Genomic DNA, 16,707 nt, shown 5'->3' on the forward strand with positions numbered 1-16,707 from the left:
GCCAAGACCTCAAACCACCATAAACCTTGACCCAGGATGAGAGTTTCCATCCCTATCCTTGGAAGAAGGAATAGTGGGGTCTCCCAAGAAAAAAAAGCCATTCACTATTGAGCTACTAACACGCTTCCAAAACAAAAAAAGTTCCCGATCAAAGATCGAAAGAAAACAAAAGAAAAAGAGAAATTCCCGGTTAAAGATCGGAAGAAAACAAAAGAAAAAGAAAAATTCCCGATCAAAAATCGGAAGAAAACAAAAGAAATATACAGAAAGGTCTTCGGACCAGACAATATTTGAACAATACAGAATCGTCACAAGAAAATAAGAAAAGAAAGGAAACCACGACTTGAAGTGGTCCTCTCCCTTTGATTGCCAACCAAAATCCTATGCGTCGGCGACTTTTTTGCCCCACACTAAACAAAAACAAAAAAGGAAAAGGCCAAAACACTCAGAGCCAAATTTCCCACCCAAAAAAGGTCCTAATGATCCATGACCATGCATGTAATCTTTGATTTGATAGGAAATGATTTGCAAAATCAAGTCATGACATATCTATAGTTCGGAATTAGGAAAAAACACTTGCCTGTGTGAGGTTTATACACTCTGAGTGATCTTCTTCTATTTCAGTTGGACCCAGTGTTTCCTATAAATGGTCGTTTAGAAATGAAACACTGTTATCCAAAATCTTATTTGTGGTTATGAGAAAATTTTATCAACATACTCTCCTTCCCCAACAGACACATTATTTTTCACCAAAAATTATATGTTGCTCTGATCAGTTGGAGGTTTTGTTTCTTTACTAAAGCATGTTCACGTTTTAGTGAAAGAACACTGAGACTATTTTAGTCTTACAAAAGAAAGAAATACGTAAGTCTGAGTTTCTCATCTCAAATTGACGATACGTAGGAGTAAAAGCCCTGCTTTTATCGACCACCCCATCCTGCTATCATGACCCGTGAGTCCGGTAGCATGTGGAGACGCCATATGGTTATCTGCACCTCATCATTTAGAGACCCCAAGTCTGATTGACAAGCGGAGACCAATGTGGTCATCTGCACCTTTTCCGAAGATGTCAACATCTTCCGGCCGAGACTCTTTTGGTCTCACAACATCTTCTGATCCTGACCCTTGAGTCAGGAAGCAGGCAGAAATTCCCAAGTGGTTATCCGTACAAACACAGTTCTGCTAATCCTGACCCGTGAGTCAGGTGGCAGGCGGATATACCTAAGTGATTATCTGTACAAAGACAACATATTTTAACCCTGACCCATGTGTCAGTTGGCAGGCAGATATACGCAAGTGATTATCTTTACAAAGACAACATCTACTAATCTTGACCCATGAGTAAGGTGGCAGGAGGATATACCCAAGTGATTATCCATACAAAGACAACATCTGCTAATCCTGACCCATGCGTCAGCTGGTAGGCAGATATACCCAAGTCATTATCCATAAAAGAAAACATTTGCTACTCCTGGCCCATGCGTCAGGTGGCAGGCGGATATACCCAAGTGATTATCCGTACAAAGACAACATCTGCTAATCTTGACCCATGAGTCAGGTGGCAGGCGGATATACCCAAGTGATTATCTGTACAATGACAACATTTGTTAATCCTGACCCGTGAGTCAGGTGGCAGGCAGATATACCTAAGTGATTATCCATAAAAAGACAGCATCTACTAATCCTGACCCATGCGTCATGTGGCAGGCAGATATACCCAAGTGATTATTCATACAAAGACAACATCTGCTAATCTTGACCCGTGAGTCAGGTGGCAGGCGGATATACCCTAGTGATTATCCGTACAAAGACAACATCTGCTAATCCTAGCCCATGCGTCAGGTGGCAGACAAATATACCCAAGTGATTATCCGTATGAAGACAACATCTGCTAGTCTTGACCCGTGAGTCAGGTGGCAGGCGGATATACCCAAGTGATTATCTATACAAAGACAACATCTGCTAATCTTGACCCATGCGTCAGGTGGCAGGCGAATATACCCAAGTGGTTATCTATACAAAGACAACATCCACTTATCCTGACTTATGCTTCAGGTGGCCGACAGATATACCCAAGTGATTATCCGTACAAAGACAACATCCGTTGATCCTGACTTATGCATCAGGTGGCAGACGGATTTACCCAAGTGATTATCCGTACTAAGACAACATTCGTTAATCCTGACCGATGCGTCAGGTGGCAGGTGGAAATACCCCCAAGCTGTTATCCGTACACACACAGTTCTGCTACCCCGACCTTTGAGAAGTCAGGTAGCATACGGAGATACCCATAGGTTATCCGCACACACAGATAGATCTGTTACCCGACCTTTGAGAATCGGATGACATGTGGAGACACCGAAGGGTTATCCGTACACACATTTATGCTACCCTGACCATTGAGAAGTCAGGTAGCATGCGGAGACACTCTATACAGTAATCCGCACACATTTCGAAGACAAAAATGTTTGCAGCCATTGCATGCCTTCAAAGGCAACAATGACCCTCATTTACATTTCGAAGACGACAATGTCTTCAGTCATTGCATGCCTTCAAAGGAGACAATGTCCTCATCTACATTTCGAAGACGACAATGTCTTCAGTCATTGCATGCCTTCAAAAGGCGACAATGTCTTCATTTGCATTTGGAAGACAACAATGTCTTCACCTCAAAAACTTCAATATCTTTTTCCCCTGTGCTTCGTAGGACTCGACGTCCTTTGTTTGTACACTTTAAAAAAAAGAGATTGAAAATGAAAATGAAAATGAATTAAACAAGAAAAGAAGGAATTTCAATGTCTTCATGCCTTCACGGGTTTTACTACTTGGATTTGCGCTAGTGGCCAGTCGGGTAAAGGTTTAGCTCAAACGAAATTAGTGTCTTATCTTTACTTCCCTTTTATCTCCAATAAAAGATAAGTAAGGAGGGGCAACTGTCATACCCTAATTTTGTCCAGGGACCATTCTTTGTTGGCATGTGACCTTCGTTTGACCACTTCAAAATGTTTAATACCCATGTTGTGGAATCCATAAAGTTCTGGGACGTTTTGGAAAGAAAACAACCAAAAACACAAAAGAGGGGGTGAACTTATCAAACACGGGGTGTGTGCTTAGGAAACATCATCCAGAACATTCTAGAAGGGGGGGTGGACTTATCAATTACAGGGTATGCTCTGCAATCTTCCTCAAGAAGCCTCTGGGCGGCAACCACCTCCATTTTGTTAAAAAATGGCACCCGGGGCATCGAGGGCTTCCGTAATGCTTTCGTAAAATTTCCAAAAACCTTGGGCTAGCATATTTCACTTAATATTGGTGAAAGGAAAGAGAAAAAGAGGAAAATCAAGTCTGAAACGCTTCCGTAAGGCTTCAGTAAAGTACAAAAAGGGGGGTGAACTTAGTAATTTGGGTGCGCTCATAAATCTTCCTCAAGAAGCCTTTGGGCGGCAAGCACCTCCGCATTTTGGCTATAAATAGGGGAAGGGGGCTGTGTGAATTTATCCCTGACCCCTATGCTATGCATTTCAGCTGTTTTGGGTGAAAAAAACGTGTTTCTGTGAAGAAAATCCAATATGAGGTGCTTCCGAGGCATTTCCATGAGCAAATCCGTGAAGATTTTTTGTCGTTCATAATCCGTTATTCGTTCGTTCTTTGGTCTTCAACCGGTAAGTGTTTGAATCTGAGACTTTCAATTCATTTCTTGTTTTGTTTGCTTTCATCTTCATCTAGTTCACTTTCAATTTTCTTTTCTTCCGCTTTTAACGAGCTTTTTACCGTTTATTTAAGCCCTTATCTCGCCTAATAATTGATAAAATGAATTTCAACCGATCATTTGTGTTGTAATCTTGTTTAATCACTATTAAAATAAAATCCAACTGATCGTTCACATTGTAACATTGGTTAAATAAAAAAAAAGCAAAATAATAATAAAATAATAAAAATATCTTCAAAAAAATAATAGTACAATAATCAAAATATCTAAAAAAATAATAAAATAATCAAAATATCTAGATTGAGGATACATAGGAGCAAAAGCCCCGCTTTTGTCGACCACCCCCAAGAGATCGTTAATAGTCCAACTCCTTAACGTTTCTCTCATTTCAAAAACCAAGAGATCACTAATGGTCCAACGCCTTAACGTTTCTCTCCTTTCAAAACCAAGAAATCATTAATGGTCCAACGCCTTAACGTTTCTCTCCTTTTCAAAAATCAAAAGATCGTTTAAAAGTCTAATGCCTTAAACGACTTTTGTTCGGTTAAAATATATCTTGTGGAAAAAGATAAAAGCAACTTAGCCAACGTTTAGTTCTGAAAGAACAATGTAGGTCTGATTTCCTCATCGCAATTGAGGAATACGTAGGAGCAAGGGAAACACCCTTGTCGACCAGAAAAAGATAAAAAATACAAAAGGCCCATAAAAAAACATAAAAACATAAAAAAGGGAAAATAAAACAAATTGAAGACATGATATGGCACATTTGATTAAAGGTTGTCGTCCTTTGTGATGGACGCGTGGGGTGTTAATACCTTCCCCATGCGTAAAAACAACTCCCGAACCTTTCACACTTAAAATTTGTAGAGTACACGTTTCAGTTTTTCCGATGTTTTCCTCGAATAAATGTTGATGGAGACTCCGTGCGCCTTCCTCCCTTGGAAGACGCACCCGTGAGCCCCACATCGCCCTCCTGCTAAAGGATAGGTTGCGATAGTTGGCGACTCCACTGGGGACTGTTTTTAGAGAGTTAGGCCAATCAATCAGTGTGCAACATCTCATAATGACTTCTTCTTTATTTATGTTCTCCCTTCCCTTTTATCTTTGGTTTTTTGTCCATATTTGTACATAACCTTTGCTATGTTGTTGTGTTTGGTGTTTTCGTCTATCAATTACATTCATAGTTAGAAATACCCTTTTTCTACACACAGATGACACCTACACCTCACACACACATCGAGATATTAGACCCTATGCCCGGGTCTATGTGAACCATAAGGAGTGGAGGTGAATCTTTGGTCATGCTGGGTCTGCGAGTCGCTTGATGACAGTGAAGCCTCATCTAGAGTTTTCCTTTTTTAGTGATGCATTGTCACTGATAGTCCCTATCACCATAATGTATTCCTAAAAGGATGATATCTTTAAAAGCCAGTAAGGTTACATAAAACCACGCTTGGGAATTGTCACTAGGTGACTTTTGGATCATTTCCATTAGATTCCTCAATTAGGGGCACACAGAAAACTCACTTTTGCATCATGCCTCCCTTCACGGCATCATAATGAACATGTCGTTCCTGCATTTGTCAGTTATCATATTCAAGCATCACATTTTTTGCATTGCATCATCATGCATATGCATTCAACATACTTTTTGTTCTACAAACTGCATACCTTTTGTTTTATGTTCTCTCATGCATGATCCTTGCATTTTCCTCTGCAAAATAAAGAAAGTCACGGTAAAGCACGAACAATGCATCATTCACATACATCCATGCTTTTCATTGGTTGCATTGTTCATTGCATTCTTTCCCTGAAAACCAAACTTTAATCATTGTTATCAAAGGGAAGAATGCACTTTACAATACCCTTACCGAGCGCATGCTAGAGCTGGAGTAATGGCTGAAGTAGACGAGGTGCAAGAGCAGATGAAGACCGACATAGAGGCCATGAAAGAATAGATGGCCACAATGATGGGGCCATGATGAGCATGAAGAAGATAATGGAGGTCAATACGGCTGCAGTTGCCATTGTCAGCGCTTTTTCTAGGGTGGACCCGACTCCCCCATCAGGCCTCAACCTAATAAATCATCCATCGTTTAGTTCGGAAAGAACTACGTAGGTCTAATTTCATCATCGCAATTGAGGAATACATAGGATCGAGGGTAACACCCTTGTCGACCACAAAAAGATAAAAAAATACAAAAGGCCCATAAAAAAACATAAAAACATAAAAAAGGGAAAATAAAACAAATTGAAGACATGATATTGCACATTTGATTAAAGGCTATCGTCCATTGTGATGGATGCGTGGGTTGCTAATACCTTCCCCGTGCATAAAAACAACTCCTGAACCTTTCACATTTAAAATTCGTAGACCACATGTTTCGGTTTTTCCGACGTTTTCCTCAAATAAACGTTGGTGGCGACTCCGCACGCCTTCCTCCCTTGGAAGACGCACTCGTGAGCCCCACGTCGCCCTCCTACCGAAGGGTAAGTTGCGACACCTGGGCATCTTTCCATGAAGGAACATGGTTCCTTACCAACTCAATGAGTGGTGCTACAAGTATAGAAAAATATGGAACAAACCTTTTGTAAAAGTACGTTAAGTCATGGATGCCCCGAATTTTCTTTATACTTGGTGGAGTGGGCCACTCAGGAATGACCTTTATTCTCTTAGGGTGTCCCATATGAGTACCTAAGTTTGTATTGAAACTAAAAGTAAGAACAAACCTACCTAATGAGTCCCTATGTACACAAATCATGAAGATGTTAGGTGCACAAGTGATTTTACAAAAGAGGGTTGCACCACTATGAACATTCATCATACCACCTCTTTTAGGGATTTAGTGCCTAATAATACCTATTTTGGGCACCAACAAAGCACAAGGATTTAAGCTTTTGCAAACCAAACCCTCATCCAACAACTCCTTTACTTAAGGAATAAACTCAAGCCCAAGAGGTGTGGCAATGCTAACAAGTGTCTTTTTACAAAGGAGAAAATGTGGATGTTGTCTAAGAGGGGAAATTTCTTTAATATTTGTCTTTATTTCAAAATGTCTTTCCTTCTTAGCTAACCTCTTGGAAGAGACACTTACCTCCTTACACTCCTCCTTAACCATTAAAGGTTGTCCTTCTTCTTGGGGGTAGATTTCTTCACTAGATTCTTCCCCTTTTGCTTCTTCATTTTCATTAGAGGAAGGTGAAGTAGTAGCCTCATCTTGGCTACTATAAATGTCTTGACTCCTCATAATCATGGATTTCTTGGTGGGGCATTGAGAAGTAATGTGTCCTCTTCCAAGACATTTAAAGCACTTTATAGAGCTAGTCTTTTCTTGCATACTAGCCTTAGGGGGTTGCTTTTCTATTGTCTTCCCCTTATCATCTTTGGGTTTAGAAGGTGCTGCCCCTAAGATGCGTAGACCTTGGTCTTACTTTGTATAAGAATGAGAGCCATAAGATTTTAAAGTAGACTTTCTTTCAAGTTTTTGCTCTACACTTATTTCCCAATCTAAGTAAGCCTCTACATTGTCCTTCCCATGGAAGTATGGGAGGTTAATGTTAGCCTCTTGAGGCTTTCTTTCATTTTCTCTCCTATGATAGTGAGGTCTAAGATGTGACCTATGCCTTCCTTCATAATAGTCATGAAGTTCTTCACTTAGGCTCTTGCAAGAGTTATGACTACTATAGGAGGCATGTTTTTCTCTTTTCATTTCTTTCATTATTTTTCTTCTTTCTTCCTCTCTTATTTTCTCTTTCATCTTGACTTATTTCTTCCGCTCTTTTTTTTTCCTTATTCTTTTCTCTCTTGTTTTTCTTTCCACAACTTAAGGGATCTCAACTCATCTAATATCTTATAAAAGGGGTCCTTAGGAGTAGAACCCTCACCATTATCACTAGATGAAGAATGAAGACTCATGTTGGTTCCTAAGTTATGGTTCTTTCTTGTTGGGGGTTTGAAAACAAAAGGTAAAAGAAACTATGGTTGAAACTAGCCAAAATAAACACTAAATCAGGTGTGAAAGATAAGGTAAAAACTAATTGGTAAAAGGCAAACTATCTAGGTGGTTTGACAATGAAAGGTAAAGGAAATAAGCTATGAAAGTAAGCATGAAATGTAAACTAGGCGAATCCTAAGAGTGTTTGGATGACCACATTTAGGGTTCCCAACAAAACACTCACAATCCTAAGGGAAAATTGCTTAAAATTATTACACACAAATGGAAGTAAGGTGAGCTATTGGAGGCTCCCAACTTACTTCCAATGAAAGGCCTTTTTGTTACAAAATTTGAAAGCAATGAAAGTAAGTAAATTGTTAATTACAAAATTACAACAAGATCGTCAATTTTGGTGGTTGTTCTCTCTTTGGTGATTCACTCAATTTGGAGTGCTTCTTAGTCCAATAGCTCTTAAGGTGGTTTTCCCCTTGCTTCTTGACTCAAATTCTTCAAGGGATGGCACCAATCCTCCTTTCCAATTCCCTATATGGCAACTCACAAACAAGAAAACAAACAGACAAGCAATAACCAAAGACCCAAAAAATGAAATGAAAGCTAAACCAATAGAGTTTTAGCAAGACAAATTTTCAAGGATTTTCAACAATTAAAGAAATGAAAAGCACATAAAAGCAAGCTGGGACTCAAAGAGAAACTTATAATGGCTTTAGAGTAGAGTAAAAAAACTAAAATAAAAAGACTCAAGAAACCTCTAGTTTTGGAACTTTTTTTTCACACTAAATTTTAATTGAAATTTCAGAGCTAGGATTGGTATAAAATAGGCACCAATTATAGAACAAATTTTGAGCCAAAACAACAAGCACACTTCCCTTTTACTTTTTTTTCCTGGACACTGATTTTTCTGCCAACTTGTGTGATTTTTCTTATTTTTTCCTTTAATCCAAATCAATTGGTTCTTTTTTCATAATTTTGGTCCAGATGTCAAGAAAATTCAGAAAAATTTCAGCTCAAAACACGTAGTGACCAATTCCCAATAATTTATACAAGTTCGTATGTTGAAGCTGCAGCACCAGCGATTTCAACCTAGAAATCAGGAGTAGTGTTTATGTTGCTTAAGGCTTGGATAGTTACAATTTGTGTTTGCTTATGCTCAATTATCTTGAATAAAACAATTCAAGAGAGCTTAAGACTTATTTTGATTCACAAATCCAGCCACGACTCAGCACCACAACTCAACTTCATCATAGGCATCATGTAAGAAACTTAGAAAACCAAAAAAAGAGTTCAACAACAAGACTACTTCTACGAATTGATTTAGAACATGTTATGAACTAAATAACATGCATGAATTAGACTCAAAATTCAAAAGATAGGCTACGAATGACAAGAATACATGAACAAATGTATCTAGAATTCAATCAACAAAATAAAAATTCAACACAAACTTAGAACATAATGTGACAATTACTATGACTAAACATGACTCAAAGACAACATGGATTAAGTGATTTAAACTTAGATTTTTGTGTTTTTTTTTCTAATCAATATTTTGGAAGAAAATTTAGATCTAAGGTTCAGCACAAGAATATTATGAATGAAAAATGATAGAACCTAAAATCAACAGAAAAACATGATTCAAGAGTAGATCTATAGAATTTGAACCATAGAAATGCAAGAACAAGTGTAGATCTAAGATTTAATCGGTTTATTTTTTTGAATCTACTCTAAAAAGCACCAAACCACAAGAAAATGGAGGATATACATGGAGAATAAGATGAATAACAAGGAACCAAAGTGAATTGACCAAACAAAAAGATAGAGGAAGCAAAAGAACATCACCTAGATGAAGATGCTCATGATACCACATGATGTAGCTCTATGTGGAGCTTGTAGGCCTTGGATCTTCTTCATCAATGGATTCCTTTGCTTCTAGAGATCTGATTGCAGCAGAATGGAGAAGGAGAAATATGAATGGAGACGCCACTTCAAGTAGAAGATGAGTCTAGAAGAAGCTCACCACCATAGGAAGCCATGGATAAGAGCTTGAAGGTAGAAGAAGATGAATGAATGGAGAAGAAGAGAAGAGTACGAAATTTAGTGCCTCTAAAGATGTCTGAACTTTGATGTTTAATTCTCAAATGATCAAAGTTGAAAAAAAATGCACACACACGACCTCTATTTATAGCCTAAGTGCCACACAAAATTGGAGGAAAATTTGAATTTCTATTCAAATTTCACTTGGATTTGAAATTGAATTTGTGGAGCCAAATTTTGGAGCCAAAATTTCACTAATTATGATTAGTGAATTTTAGTTATGGTTCAGCCTTCTAATCCAAGGTCAAGCCCAAGATTCTCCACTAAGTGTGCTTAGGTGTCATGAGGCATGTAAAGCATGAAAGACATGCACAAAGTGTGACTATATGATGTGGCAATAGGGTGTAGCAAGCAAATGCTCACTCCCCCTCTAAAATTTAATTGGATTAGGCTTCCCAATTCAGTTAAATTTATTTTCCAACACCCACATCAAATATTCACTTAATGCATGTGAAATTACAAAACTACCCCTAATACAAAAACTAGTCTAGGTGCCCTAAAATACAAGGGCTGAAAAATCCTACATTTCTAGGGTGCCCTAGCTACATTATGGAGCCCTAAATACAAGGCCTAAAAATAATGAAATCTTAATCTAATATGTACAAAGATAAGTGGGCTCATACTTAGCCCATGGACCCGAAATCTGCCCTAAGGCTCATGAGAACCCTAGGGCCTTCTCTTACATCTCTGGCCCAATCTACTTGGAGTCTTCTATCCAATGCCCTTGCAAGGTAGGATTGCATCAAACTCTTCCCATGGCCTTTGGATGTCCAGTTTGATCATTCAGGCCCCCACCATTCTACTCCTTCTTGGGATATGGACAATCTTTCTGAATATGCCCCCTTTGTCTACAATTAAAACATGTTATTCCTTTATCAGGACAATTTGAGGAGATGTGCCCTGGCTTACCACATCTGTAACAAGTGATCTGAGTGGGGAATGTATTGGGTTTGCTACCACTATCACCCGCAAACCTCGTAGCAATAATCCTTTTATTGTTGGGGCGGTTACCATATTGCTTAGGAGGGGTCAAGTACGGTTTCCCCCGATGTTGAGGTTCATTCTTTTTGTTCTTCATTGGACCTATACTCCTATAATAGCTCGCCCTATCTTGAGAATCTTCATCCCAAATTCGGCACATGTTAACCAAGAGTGGAAACTGACGAACACCTTGGTAATTCACAGCTTGCTTCACTTCAGGTTGCAAGCCGTTTAGAAACTTCACACATTTGGAACTTTCACCATCTCTCCCTTGATAATGGGGAAAGTACCTCACCAGCTCCTCAAACTTGGTTGCATGTTGAGTCACAATCATGTTTCCCTACTTGAGCTTCAAGAATTCCATCTCTTTCTTGTTCTTAACATCCTCAGGAAAGTACTTCTCCAAAAATACCCTTTTGAAGACATCCTAGGTCACATCTTGACCTTCAGCCTCTATGCATTGGCGAGTATTCTCCCACCAGTACTCAGCCTCTTCCACTAGAGTATATGTACCAAAATCAACTTTTTGCCCCTCCGGACATGCCATTACTTGGAAAATTTTCTTAATTTACCTTATCCAATTCTGAGCACCATCAGGGTTGTATCCTCCATTGAAAGCAAGAGGATTGTTTCATTAGAAGCAGTCCAACCCTTGGTACTCAACAACTACAACAGCTTCTCCCCTATTTGGATTCCCTATAGCCTGAGCTAAGTGTCATACCCTAATTTCGTCTGGGGACCTTTGCTTGATGACATGCGACCTTTCTTTGGTCCTTGTGAGGTGCTTGGCACCCATCATTAGGCAATTTGTGAAACTCCAGGACATGCCGGAAAACCAAAAAATATTGATGCACAATCCGTAAGTTTCCGTGACACACCGGAAATCAAATGGAAGCATCGTTGCATAATTAAGTGAGGTTCCGTAATATTCCGTAAGTCAAAAAGGGGATGATTATGTAATCCGCAAGGTTCCGTAACATTACGGAAAGAAAACAAGTATCGTTACAAAATTCGTAAATTTCCGTAACTTTACGAAAAAAGAATCACCAAAAAAAGCAGAGGGAGGTGTACTTAGTAAAAATGGGGGTGCAAATAGCACCCAGGCCCACTTGGGCCCTCCAGAATATTCCTCCAGAAGGCTGTTGCTTCTGGAGGAAGCAAGCTGGCTCGCCTGGGCGAGCTGGGCGGCAACCACCTCCCCTATTTTGCTATAAATAGGGGAGGAAGTGAAGAAGAAAAGGGTTCAGCCCCTTAGGCACTTCTCTCTCTTCCGAATTTGCTTGGAAAAATTGTTTCCCTGAAGAAAATCTAAGCCGAGGCACTTCCGAAACGTTTCCGTAACATTTTCCGTGAGGAATTTCGCGAAGGTTTTCGACCGTTCTTCGACGTTCTTCATTCATTCTTCGATCTTCAACAGGTAAGTACCTCAAACAAGCTTTTCGATTCATTCTATGTACCCGTAGTGGTCCACATTGTGTTTCGTGCATTTTTATTCTCGTTTTGTTTACTTTCTATACCCCCCTCTTGACGTGCTTAAGCCATTTTACTTAAGTCATTTCTCGCTTAACTTAAAAATAAAATAAATTTCCACCGAACGTTTGAATTGTATTATCCGTTAACTTCGGTTAAAATAAATTCCGACCGTTCGGTCGTGCCGTAACCACGTTGGAAATAAAAAAAAAGGTAAAAAATAATATAATAATCAAAAAAACATCTTTTAGTAAAATAAAGCGGAAAATCAATCGGACGTTTTCTCTTTGGGATTTCTCATTCTTAATCGAATTGATTAATAACTAAAGTGAAACTAAGGCTAAAATCAACTCGCCTAGTCAAGCTCGTCCATAAAAATAGGCTTTTGAAGTTTGTCATTTCAATTTCTCACTAAGTAAAATGGATCATTTTTAAGGTCCAACGCCTTAAAATGATCACCACTTAAGTAAAAAAGAATCACTTGATAAGAAAGAACTACGTAGGTCTGATTTCCTCATCGCAATTGAGGATACGTAGGAGCAAAAGCCCCGCTTTTGTCGACCACCCCAAGAGATTGTTAATGGTCCAATGCCTTAACGTTTCTCTCCTTTCAAAAACAAGAGATCGTTAATGGTCCAATGCCTTAACGTTTCTCTCCGTTCAAAAAACAAGAGATCGTTAATGGTCCAACGCCTTAACGTTTCTCTCCTTTCAAAATCAAAAGACTGTTTAATGGTCCAACACCTTAAATGACCTTTTGTTCAATAAAAACATATTTTGCAAAAAAGACAAAAACAACTTAACCAAACACTTTGTTCCAAAAGAACTACGTAGGTCTGATTTCCTCATCGCAATTGAGGAATACGTAGGAGCAAAGGAAAACACCCTTGTCGACCACAAAAAGAGGAAAATATAAAAAGGGTATAAAGGATATAAAGACATAAAAAGGGAACATAAAAAAATCAAAGTCATGTTTGCACATTCGATTAAAGGCTGCCGTCCCTTGGGACGGACGTGTGGGGTGCTAATACCTTCCCCGTGCGTAAATACAACTCCCGAACCTTTCACTTAAAAGTTCGTAGATCGCGTCTTTTCCGGTTTTTCCGACGTTTTCCTCAAATAAACATTGGTGGCGACTCCGCGCGTATTCCTTTCGTGGAACACGCATCCCGCGAGTCACGCGTCGCCCTCCCGCCGAAGGGTAGGTTGCGACAGTTGGCGACTCCACTGGGGACAATTTTTAGAGAGTTAGGCCATTTAATCTTGTGCAATGTTTTACCATGACTTACTCCTTTGTTAGCTTTCCTTCATTATGTTCTTGTATATATAACTCTTTGATGCTTTTAGTGCATTTTTTGTATGCTTGAGGTAAATATTTATTCATTTGATGCACACAAACACTAACACTATTTGCACACACAGTGAGTTGAAAAAGGGCCCTATACCCGGGTTCGTGGGAACATAAGGAGTGGAGGTGAATCTGTGATCATGCTAGGTCTCCGACTTGCTTGATTGCAGTGAACCCTCATCTAGAGTTTTTCTCTTTGAAGACATATTGTTGCTAGTAGTCCCTACTGCTGCATTATGTTCTTCGAAGAGGATGATACCTCTAGAAACCATCAAGAGAGATATGACTACCTTGGGGATTATCACTAAAAGCCTAGTTATCTCTCTCCCTTATAGGTCCCTTAAATAGGGGCACGGAGCAAACACGCTGCGTGCCATTTTTCACACTGCCATGCATAAGTATCATGTACCTTTTTGCTTATATTTGTTTGTGAATATTTGTCGTACTATGTACATCCCCGTGTTGCGCCTTGCGCATATGCATCGCACATGGGTTCTGTCTTGATCCCCTCACTTTAGCAAACCGACGGAGGGTCCGTGTCGCCTTCTTAAAAACATACGTTGGGTGCCATGCCGCCCAAACATTGTATCCAAGAAGGGGACAATTTCTCGGGCTCCCATATTCGTAAATTGCATCTGTGTCATATGCATTTCTTCATGCATTCATCCATTCCACCCATGATAGATGTCGGAGTTTTGATTCGGACTAGATTTTATTTCACTTTAGTAAAACATGGGATCAAGTCAAAAGCCTTCGCTTAAAAAGAGGTTCTATTAAGTCAAAATCAAGAGCTTAGAGGTCACTAGTTTACGAGAGTTGGGGCAATTAATGGGTCAACTTCAACAGCAAGCCTTCCGCAAAGCCTATGGTAAGATTTGGGACCTAGCTAGGGTAGAAGTCTCCATGGAACCGATTGCATCCCTTTCCCAGTATTATGACCAGCCCCTAAGGTGCTTCACATTCGAGGACTTCCAGCTAGTGCCGACTATGAAAGAGTTTGAAGAAATCCTGGGATGCCCACTGGGAGGAAGGAAGCCATATCTTTTCTCTGGGTTCTATCCCTCCACAACAAGAGTTGCCAAGGTAGTGAAAATCTCAGCACAAGATTTGGACCGTGTAAAGCAAAACAGAAATGGAGTAGTCGGAGTACCAAGGAAGTGTTTGGAGGAAAGGGCAAAGGCCTTGGGAAATCAAGGCGAATGGGCTTTCTTTTATTGACATCTTGGCGCTTTTGATCTTTGGAGTTGTCCTCTTTCCGAATATGGAAGGGTTAGTGGACCTAGCAGTGATTGACGCTTTCCTCGCCTTTCATCATGGCGAGGAAAGCCCGGTCGTCACCATTTTGGCCATGTATGACACGTTCGACCGGGGATGTGAAAAGAGCAGCGCAAGAATTGTTTGTTGTGCACTGGCTCTCTATGTGTGGCTGGTTTCACACCTTTTTTCTCCAAGAAGGTAGGCCCGTCTATCCACTACAAGGTCACCGCTCATGCGTCGAAAAAGGAAAGGCGAATTGGGACCAACTCTTGGCTAGCATGAAGGGGCGTCTGTTAATTGGTTCCCTCGCTAGAAGGAAGGAAGAATCAGGATTCTATCTTCATGCGAAGGATGTCCAAATGTTCCCTTGATGGAACAAGGGGTTGTATTAATTATAATCCCGTCCTCGCCATAAGACAGCTTGGCTACCCCATGAGAGGAGTGCCATCAGACGAAAGCATCACGCCTTTATAGGGCAGCAATAGTGAGCTCAAGCTCCGAAGAGGTGAAAGGAATCATCACGGGTCAAAGCCATGATCTTGAAAGACGAGCTAAAGGCTTGCCTTAGGTCGAAAAGAAATTTGTCCCAACAATTAAGCGAGACTGAAGGGAATATGTGGGCCATCATCGATGAGTGCAAAGAGAAGCTAAATCTAGCAGCGACTCACGAGCAAAGGCTAGAGGATGAGTACGCCAAGATATCAGCAGAAAGGGAAGCAAGGGAAAGGGTAATTGATTCATTGCACCAAGAGGCAACAATGTGGATGGACCGATTTGCTCTTACTTTGAACAGGAGTCAAGAACTTCCCCGATTGCTAGCCAAGGCCAAAACAATGGCGGACACCTACTCCGCCCCCAAAGAGATCCACGGACTTCTCAGCTATTGTCAGCATATGATAGACTTAATGGACCATATGATTAGAAACCGCTAGGAAGTTTGTATTGTCGCTCAGATCTTGACTAGTTATAACTTTTTGAAAAAAATGAGTTTATCCCACGTTTTTACTCCAAAAATCAGTGCGAATCAAGTCACTCCCGCATTTTATCTCTAGCATGCATTGTATGTTGGTCTCGTCCTTTGTCACGGGAAGCCGGAAGGTCCATATCACCTTCTTAATTGTACACATGGGGCACTGCGCCCCCAAATGCGCAAGTAAGAAGAGATAATTTTTCGGGCTCTCGTGTCCGTAAATGCATTCATATCATGCATCGCATAAACATCTCTTCATGGCATCATAATGAACATATCATTCCTGCATTTGTCTGTTATCATATTACAGCCTCACATTTTGCATGAGTCATGGCATCGTCATGCATATGCGTTCAACAAACTTTTTGATCTGAAAAAATTGCATACCATTTGTTTTCATGTTTGCTCATCCTTGCGTTTTCCTCTACAAAACAAAAACAAAAAAGGGGAAGCGTGAAACTTCACACTACATTCTTAGTTGCATGTGTTAGGCACCATGAGCCAACCATGTTGGGATCATAAACCCATTTCTAAAAAAAAAACACACGACAACAAAACAAAATAATTGAACATGGTACCTAATGCATGGTTAACTAGGAAATGGTGTTTCTTTGGGCATCTCAATTTCATAATTACATTTTCTGTGCACGGCTTAAAGTATGCCCGAGTCATTCATCCCTATGAGATGTTGTTGAAGTATTGGCGATCAGAATTGCCATTCCTTGGATTATAGGGTTGAACCAAGCTCATGCTTTTATAAAAAGGTTCATCAAGTCAAGTTGAAATATGGAAGTAATCGTCTTGCAAAATTGGGGCAAAAGATGAATCGAGTCACATCACTGCTTCGTCTACTGCCAAACATATTTAGGATTGTTGATGTCCTTGTTACTTCCAGTTTCCCCTTGACAAAGATGTCATGGACCAT

At 39.9% G+C, this 16,707-nt stretch overlaps 1 protein-coding gene across 1 annotated transcript; it reads right to left on the bottom strand.

The window, feature by feature from the left end:
- Positions 1-10,555: 10,555 nt before the first annotated feature.
- On the bottom strand, positions 10,556-11,071 carry LOC114420546. Its single transcript, XM_028386411.1, has one exon. The coding sequence runs from the start codon at positions 11,069-11,071 to the stop codon at positions 10,556-10,558; it is 516 nt and encodes a 171-aa protein (XP_028242212.1).
- Between the last annotated feature and the right edge of the window lie 5,636 nt (positions 11,072-16,707).

This window comes from Glycine soja, chromosome 7 (genome assembly GCF_004193775.1).
Source record: "Glycine soja cultivar W05 chromosome 7, ASM419377v2, whole genome shotgun sequence".
In the NCBI taxonomy this organism is placed as follows: Eukaryota; Viridiplantae; Streptophyta; class Magnoliopsida; order Fabales; family Fabaceae; genus Glycine; species Glycine soja.